Below are 9,317 nucleotides of genomic sequence, written 5' to 3'. Positions count from 1 at the left end.
AAGCACTTATAGCTAGTTAATTACTAAACCTAGGTAAATATTTCGTATTTATTATTTGTGTTAGGAGCTATAAGAAAAACATATTATTTTTGCAAATCATGCTTTATTTTTTCTTAAAAATAAGTACAAAAAATCGGAATGTATAATGGTCGGAATTTTTCAGTCTTCTATAGATATATGGCTGTGTGAAAAGAATTTTCAGGAGCTTAAATCTACTTTGTATTAAGTACCAACACTTTATACTGGTATGATACGAAGCAAAAACTAACTTAATAAAGATCCATCCAACAGATCCAAAACTGTCATTTGCTGAGGATTTTGAGATTCATGTTAGTGAGGTAGGTAGTATGTAAAATAATAATTAAACGATACTAAATATTATGGTAAATGCATTAAATACTCCACGGAGACAGCTTAGGTCTTGGATTGCATACTTTTATCTCACGAAAAGAAAGGATTCTTAGAAATAAAATTCTTAACAACTATGGCATTTTTAAAAAACTGGATTAGTCACTGTTAAAAGCTAGTCATTAGTAATAGGTAATTTGATTCCATATTGATATAGCTACCTTTTTATCAGATCTATTTTACAATCTTAAAAATAACATTTATTAGTAAACAGTTTTCCCAAAACTATTCTTAATAAAAAAAATAGTCATGATTTCATAAAACTATAAGATAAGGCACAATAATTAAAATTACCATTACCATTTTTAATATCAACAATGGTTTACCATTGCTTTTACATACCCAATAAGTATACTTACCTTAAAAAATTTAAAATTTGTGCATCTACTTTTATAAAAATGTATACAACAAAAACCTGATTGTACAAATCACTTACAGTTGCTATCACATAACAAGAATGCTAAAAACCATTGGAAAGAATATTGTGTTTGCACATGGGTACTGATTTTTTTTTTACACACAATAGACAGAAACGTTTAAGTGCGGAAACCAGCCCAGAGAGAAGAAAAAAAGGTGGGTAATATTTTCTCATACTGCACAGGAAACAAAAGCTTGATTCAATCACACACTATCATAGACACCCATGTCGTCGCACATTATTTTGTTTCACATGCACAGACTAGTTAATCTATACTATGAGACTTAACATCTCAACAATGTTGATAAAATTCGAGCATCAAGATACAATACCAAAAGTATAAAATGGATCTACATACATTTCCTTGATTTAAAGTCAGTTATCTGCCACCATTTTAATTTCAAAAAGTTTCTGCTTCGAACGCTGGCTGTAGATGTATGGACAAAATTGGTTTTGTAAACTAGGTTCTATCATGTTGGTAAGTTCATACTAAGCACACAGATACAGAGTGCACAAAACAAGTGTTCTAATCTGAACATGAGGTGAATAACTGCACTTTATACAAAAACAAGTCTCGGCTGGTCTGTGTATTTAATCTTTAGTCTACAATATGTGCAAACCGCCATGTTGCAACTACAGATTGGACTCCTTGTTTTACACATGAAATAAATTGATTAACTACTGTGCCTACAGTGTAGTTACATGGCAAGCATGAAGCAGTAACAGAAAACAAAGCTCCAATGTTTTGGTTGTGAACAATCACAATGTGAACATCACAACTTCTATATTAGCCCCCTGATTTTAAAAAATTAGCAAGTAGTCTATGTAATCAGGTTTTCAGTATAATTGGTAAGTCTAGTTAAAAATCTTAAAGTAAACACTTATAACTGATAAGAACACCAACAAAGGCATTGATTTGAAAATTCCGGAGGAGTTGCAACCATCCTTACTGTTACAAGTGCAGTATTCAAGGAAGATATTGTACGTCCCGGTCCTCATCAGGCAGAATCTCTCATCGCCTTGGATTCCAACTTCACCCAGATATGCGCAGTCTCTGAAGTAACGCCATTCGCCATTAACTGAAAATTATTTAAGACCTATGTTTAAAAACTATGATAGCCGTGGTTAACAAAGGTAAAGTAAGAAAGGTAACCGTCAAGGCAAGGGGCATCTTTTCCTGGCAATCGAGATGAATTTTAGACCTCATAATTATTGCTTTCTATTCTCGTCAACCGCAATATTAACTTGTAACTAAAAAAAACAATTACTTATATTGAGTACCTTTTTGCCTTATCTTGCGGCACATAGTCGGTCTTATTCCCGGTAAATGAGGCAATCCCTTCTCTTGGTTACAATCAGTTATTGGAACAGTGGAGTTATCAAAAGGGTCAGCACATTTCGGGTCATTGTTCGATCGGCAGTTCCAACATTTTATACAATATACTGAAAAACAATAGGAGTTTATTGTATTATTATTATTCTGAGGCGATGTTTTGGGCGTGACCGCGAACAACGCTTTATTGCTTAGTGCTTACCATCGGCTACAAAACTTAGCACGATAAATACACTCACGATTTTCAAATATCGAACCATTATTACGTTAAAAGAAAACAATTGAAATTGACTTTGACTCTGAATTTATAACCTTTTTTATTGCACTCAAAAACCAAATCGAAATAAATCTAAACAAACCATAGACTTGTAAACGTAAGTACTGTATTTAGGTATAGTCCGACAAGGATCTTTTGGCACTTGAATGACATTGACAGAAGGGTGTTGTTTTAGAACAAAGGCTGCCAGCAAATAAATCTTCTCAAGTTTAGGGAATATGTTGAAAATGTAAATGTTGAAAATCGAGTAAGTTTTATTTAATTTTAACTGAAAGAGAAATTGGGAAAGCCGTCCTTGTTTCCACATTGAAAAAAAAAAAATGAAAACCTTTAAAGGCCATGGATTTGCAACCTATCATGTTTACCTGCTCAAATACTAAAACCTATTGCTAATAAGATGCAGACACATTTTTATGCTACATCTATTTTCAAGATATATCGTGAAGTTGAGTGTATGGAATGGCTCTAATATTTAAAAAAAAAAACAGTGAAATTCAGATTTTGTAATTAGCAACACCGCATACAAAGGGACTGAGTGACACTTCACAAGATGGTGGTGCCACACGCCAAAAGATCCTTGTCGCACTGTAGTGATTTATATTCTCTAAGGTAGGTAAATATAAAACGATAGAGCCAAGAGTTGAAGTCAGTTGAAATATTACCAACTTAGTGAATTTTACCCGTGATTTAAGGCAAAACTCTTATGCCGCAAGTATTAAAATCATTGTTGGTTATCTATTGCAAAGAATTGTTAAGATATATTATAGAGCACCTATAAATTTAACTAAGATACCTAGTTTTTGGGTAAGTTCTTACTATAAAATTAAAAGATTACAATTGTAGGCAGTTATTTCAAGTTTAAAATGCTATGTTATGTTCTCCAAAAAGGAAATTAGAGATATTTAATAGCAGTACCTAGTGTGAGGCAAGCACCATGACATGACACGGGGAAAACTATCTGAATCTGAAATCTTTGAATTGAATTTAAATAATATTTATTGTAGTGAAATAAAATTTTGCTTAACTTGTTATTTCCTCTATAATTTTATAGCACGATTATTACAATATATAATGCAATATGAAAGTTCAAAATTCCAAAAATAGAGGTATTTTTTCCACCTAATTCAAAATCTAGGGTAAATTGAAAAAGGGTAAAGTGAAATAAAAACCTGGCAGCACCTTTACAGCTATTCATGTTGACTGACAATCATCTGACAATAATATTATTATTTCCTATATCCATGCTTCTGTGGTTGTTGTCAGTTGTTTTGAGGGTGTGACTGATTGTGTGAGATTCAAATGTTAAATGTTAATTAAACTGTTCGTTATTACCTGAAATGTGCCTTAAATTAAGCTTAAACTAATTAAATAAAACATAAATAAGTATTTACCATCCAAAATGTTCATCAAAGTATTGTTTTTCCTCGCGCTGTGTACTCTGCCGACAGGTAAACAAAGTTTCAGAATAATTATTTTTCTGAAAAACATGTTATTTTTTATTCCTCATATTCTTCATAATATTTCAGTTTTCTGCGTGAGGTGTTACCAGTGCGCCTCATCACAGAGTTTAGAAGAAGATAATTGTGGCGCGTACAAAAAGTTCGACACAGACAGCCACATAGCTGTAGAATGTAATAGCGACGAATCTCATATGCCTGGTTCATTTTGTATGAAAGTCACACAGCAAGGGCCTAAAGGGTTTATATGTTAGTTGATAATTTAATAACTAGTACTTTGTTGTATGAGCTGATAGCAATTTAGAAGATATACGTATGTGATAAAGGTTTAGTTGACTGCTCCCATCTAGCTCCCGTAGAACTTTTGAATAATTCTATTAGTGAGGGCCTCGTTATAATATAGAAAATATTTATGTAACTCAAGTTTCTAGAACCAGTAGTAAAAAAACCATAATTTGCATGGATAAAATTGCAGGAAAAGCTAGTTATTTACATGGTGTTAAAGTGAAAATATGTACATATTTTAAATACTTTACTTAAAAAGTACTTTAAATGGTTTTTACTGTATGTGGCATGCATGTTGTTACTTTCAGTTGAGTAATTAGTTTGATACATTTGAAAGTAAATTGGTTGCACTGTTTCAAATTTTTAGTTCCTGTTTTCACTCAAGTTCACTCATGTGTAAATCATGTACATTTGAAGAAAATGTACCTATGTATTACTTCCTTACTTAAATATGTACACTTTGTTGTCTTGTGGAATAGCCACTGTTGTTGTACCTGCTCAGTAGGTGACTTATGATCTATTTAGTGGTATGAAATGATATAACAGCAGGAGTGTCTATACTAATGTTTAATTGGTTCATTCATCAATGTGTCTTTTCCCACTCTTAATAAATAGTATCTAAGTGCAGGCTGCAGAGACATTCCCTGTCCACAATCATCCAGCGTTCTTTTTACCTGAAGTAACAGTATGAAGGATGTTTTAGAACAGTATAATATCAATAAGCCATATAACCAGAGATCAATAAATCAATAATTTTCAACTTCTTACTTTGTAATAAAAACTTTGGAAGTACATATTTAATAGTAACTCGCCTACTGGGTATAAACTTTCAAAGTATTTATAACAAAAATCAAAAATAAATATAAAAATATTTTTTAAGAACTTTTGATAGGGTAAGTAAACTAAAAAAAATTAAAGTATTTTGCTTAATATTCAAATTCGAATATTTAAGGACCAAAAAACTGGTCAAGTGTGAACTGGTCTCACACACAAGCGTAAATAGTGCTACACATCATATAATGTATAGCACTATTTACTTTTTAAAAAAATTCATGCCATTTTGATATAATCTTGATTTTTTATTATTTGTTGTAATAGCTGCAAGAGAAATACGCACTGTGAAAATTTCAACTCGCTATCACCGTTCATGAGATACAGCCAGCTGACAGACAGACCGACAAACAATGAAGGCTTAGTAATAGGGACCTGTTAGCACCCTTTGCGTACTAAACCCTAATGATGAAAAATCCACACCACTTATATAATACATAGTCGTACAACATAGGATTGATAACAGATGGAAATGTTTAAGTGCGGAAACCAGCCCAGAAAGATAATACATAGTATGACTGGTTGCAATCAGTAGATTTTAATTGCCATATTAACTTAAGGAAATATATTACATATAATATTACATATAATATTAGTATATAGTCACTGAAAAATTAATTGTTGTTTTCCAGGGGATGGCAGGTGGAGGCAAGTTATCAGACGTTGTGCATCAGTCGCCGAAACTGGTGTCACTGGTGTGTGCAACTGGGGTGTCTATGACAATGGAGTTTACTGGGAAGAATGCTATTGCTCTGCCGATGAATGCAATCACTCTTCTATCATACATACATCTGCCACTCTAATAGCCTGTGCTGTTGCCTTCATCTTTTTTACCTACAATAGATTTTTGTATTGATAAATATTTAAATAAGGTATAATAATGTGTGAAATGTATTGTATGTATTTATGACAATGACATTTAGTAAGAAGTGTGTTGCTTACTGCTCCTGTGATGACTGCAAAAATTCTTCTAACATACATGTGCATCTGTTACTTTAGTAATCACTGCTTACAATCAGATTATTTAATATAACACAAAGTTAATTGAAGAACAATATTTTGTTATTTATAACAAGAAATGTGGTGTTTATGCCGATGAATGCAATCATTCTTCTAATGTACATACTTCTGCTACTTTAAAAGCCTATGCTATTGCCTACATATTTGTGACTTTCAATAGATTTTTATTTTGATAATAACTATTGATGTAAATAATTTGTTATTTATATCACATATGAAATGGTGTATTTATGACTGTGACACTTAGTAATAAATGTTATCGCTCTGCCAATGAATACTTAATAACATACATACATCTGCAACTTTTAGCCTCTAGTGTAGTATTGTAGTCATAGTATTTTGTCTAGTGACCAATCAATTACTTAATTTTTACTTTTACGATATTGTAGATGACATAAAAATATCATATTATAATTATAATATCATTAGTATAAAGAGTATCTTTACGTGCTCCTTATGCAATTAATTGTGTCTTAGGATTATGACTGATAAGAATGTAAGCTGAATATAAAATACTGTTCTAAACTCCGTCCAAATAGAGTAAGTATCATACTAATATTTTTACAAATAAATAACTATTTAATAATGATGCATTTGAATTGTAATAATTATAAGTATACAGGGTGGAAACAAGAAGTATCTTTATATTTTTCACAATATAAGAGACTAGCTGACGCCCGCGACTTCGTCCGCGTGGATTTAGGTTTTTCGAAATCCCATGAGAACTCTTTGGTTTTCCGGGATAAAAAGTAGCCTATGTGCTAATCCAGGATATTATCTATCTCCATTCCGAATTTCAGCCAAATCCGTCCTGTAGTTTTTGCGTGAAGGAGTAACAAACATACACACACACACACACATACAAACTTTCACCTTTATAATATTAGTGTGATATTCAAAAACTATACCACTATTGAAACAACAGTGCCTTGTGAATAATACTTATCCTTTTTTCTCTGTATAAATATCTTGTATCCAAAATAAGTGAATAGTTAAGAATTCTGTCCAATAGCATTTTATAATGTAAATTAGTTGGGACTCCAACTGCTGAATATAGAAATGTATGTGTAATGTCTGTTGGTGTAATGTTTTTGAAATAATGTAGTGGGAGGCTACGGCCGTGGCTAGTTACTACCCTACGGCAAAACAGTGCCGCCATGCGATTTAGCGTTCCGGTACAATGCCGTGTAGAAACCGATAAGAGGTGTGGTGGTTTCCGCACTTTCCGTCTGATGTGCGTGCTTTGCTCCTCCCCGCCGAAGTCTTTACTCCAGCCAACCAAGCTCGCTTCAGAAGCCGAGTAGACCGCTCAAGTTACCGAGACTGGGGGAGGTTGCCATACCTACCTTTACAACACATATTTTTAAAATGAAAACAATTTACATTTTGTGATTACCAAATTATTTACATACCTACAGCAGACGTTGCATTTATTTCATTTCCTTTGAACTGTTACATTAATGCTGAAATTAAATAAGTAGATACCCATCGGCGTCGATTCTGATGTTTATCTCCAAACTAAATTTAGAGTATCTGCATATTTTTCTTTTTGATATTGCTAAAAAAGAAGCGAAAATGAAAAGACTTAATTTTAATACACTCTTCAAAACAATAGTTTCACGACTGGCACCTAAAGTCACGAGGTTTGACAGTTCTAAATTAAATTAGGTTTGTCTATCTTTTTCTTATTACATGCATAAGAAAAAGATGTAAATGCTCTAAAATTTAGTTACGCTTAGAACCTGTCCCATTGACCATTAGTTACGTATTATTAAGTACTTTTCAATAAATTTTAATATTTTATTGATTTACCAAGTGTTTTATTTGATGTTTTTAGTAAGTAGATTATTCTTGTCTACTTACACAATTTCTAAACTAAATTGGCAGGTCTGAATCTAGAGCAATTTTTTTTCTGCAGGGAGCATGAAAGGTATCATGCCCGGCTGAGTTAGTTGTGGGCTCTTCTCAGACCTGGGCGCATTTAGAACCCTCGTAGCTTTAGTTTTAAGGTTACGTAATTAAATCACCACTATATCATCTTACAAATTTAACAATTCTGACCATCAAAAGGTGTACAATAAGTACCTGCTTTGAATAAATGATCTTGATTTTGAGAGTTTGGTAGCAATGTCATTTTAGTTTAGAGATAGGTCAACAGAATTAGCCACAATTAGTTTAAGCACTATAAACCCACTTGAAAAGCGACAGCATTAGGCATATGAATCTATTATACATAGACAAGCCAGGATATAAAAAAAATGTAAGTAAATTAGAACGAACATTGTTTTTATGAAAAAAAACCGGCCAAGTTCGAGTCGGACTTGCACACGAAGTGTTCCATAATCGATGGTGCCATACCATCATACAAGATTATGTATTTTCATTTTTAATGGCGGCCGTTTTGAAATTTTTATTTATAGTTGTTTTAGTTAGTTATGTAGTTAGTACAATAGAAGTACACACTGAAAATTTCAACTCTACCTTCGGTTACTCTACAGTTACGGTTCATGAGATACAGCCCGCTGACAGATAGACGGATGGACAGAGGAGGTTTAATAATTAGGTCCCATTTCCGCTCTTCGGGTACGGAACCCTAATTATGTGGTTCTGTGGGTACCTATAGGTGGGTACCCCAGGGAAGCAATTCTGAGATTTGCTAAATTATTTCCCATTTCAATGATGATAGCCTTCTGGTTAAGTCTTTGGTCTGCTATTCGAGGGGTTGGGGGTTCGATTCTTATTTTTATTCTTACTTTAACGGTAAAGAAAAATATCGTGAGGAAACCTAAGTTCTCAAATGTGTCTCTGCCAATCCCCACTTGGCTAGCAGCGTGGACTATGGCCTAAACCTTCTCATTCTGAAAGGCGATCCGATGATGATTTGGTAGCAATTTAAGTAACTACTCATACGTTTATTATGGACGGCGCTCTTAGTAGGTAAGGCTAGCTTTTTCACGTCCTGTGTTATGAATGTTACTTCTAACATATAAATATACCTAATCAATACACAGATCTAAGGCAATGGAATGATCCAAAGATTCTAAACAAAAATGTCCTTTTCTTTCCGTAAATAAGAAGAATATTATCGTTAACCGTTGAGCTTTTCCGATGGGAGAGCGTTCATCGTTAGTTATCGTGAAAACTCGTCATGGCACAATTATTACCTACAGTAGATGCTGAGTGTGGACCTGTTGACCTCTTCTGACTCACTCGCTTACGCATAGTTTAGAAAGAGTGGGACAACGTTTGTTGCTTCACACAGGGTCTGTTTTCACAGCGATTCCCGGT

At 33.2% G+C, this 9,317-nt stretch overlaps 2 protein-coding genes across 2 annotated transcripts; one reads left to right on the top strand and one right to left on the bottom strand.

The window, feature by feature from the left end:
• Positions 1–84: 84 nt before the first annotated feature.
• LOC123874046 lies at positions 85–2,538 on the bottom strand. Its single transcript, XM_045919205.1, has 3 exons — positions 2,362–2,538; positions 2,108–2,269; positions 85–1,905 (listed from the first exon to the last, which is right to left on the bottom strand). Exons 1-3 carry the CDS (start codon positions 2,417–2,419, stop codon positions 1,682–1,684), a joined length of 444 nt encoding a protein of 147 aa, XP_045775161.1. The 5' UTR covers positions 2,420–2,538; the 3' UTR covers positions 85–1,681.
• Positions 2,539–3,680: 1,142 nt separating this feature from the next.
• LOC123874044 lies at positions 3,681–6,780 on the top strand. Its single transcript, XM_045919202.1, has 3 exons — positions 3,681–3,884; positions 3,963–4,142; positions 5,642–6,780. The coding sequence occupies exons 1-3, from the start codon at positions 3,836–3,838 to the stop codon at positions 5,863–5,865; spliced, it is 453 nt and encodes a 150-aa protein (XP_045775158.1). The 5' UTR covers positions 3,681–3,835; the 3' UTR covers positions 5,866–6,780.
• The last annotated feature ends 2,537 nt before the right edge of the window (positions 6,781–9,317 follow it).

This window comes from Maniola jurtina, chromosome 17, assembly GCF_905333055.1.
Source record: "Maniola jurtina chromosome 17, ilManJurt1.1, whole genome shotgun sequence".
Lineage (NCBI taxonomy): Eukaryota > Metazoa > Arthropoda > Insecta > Lepidoptera > Nymphalidae > Maniola > Maniola jurtina.
This window is presented reverse-complemented; position numbering and strand designations above follow the sequence as displayed.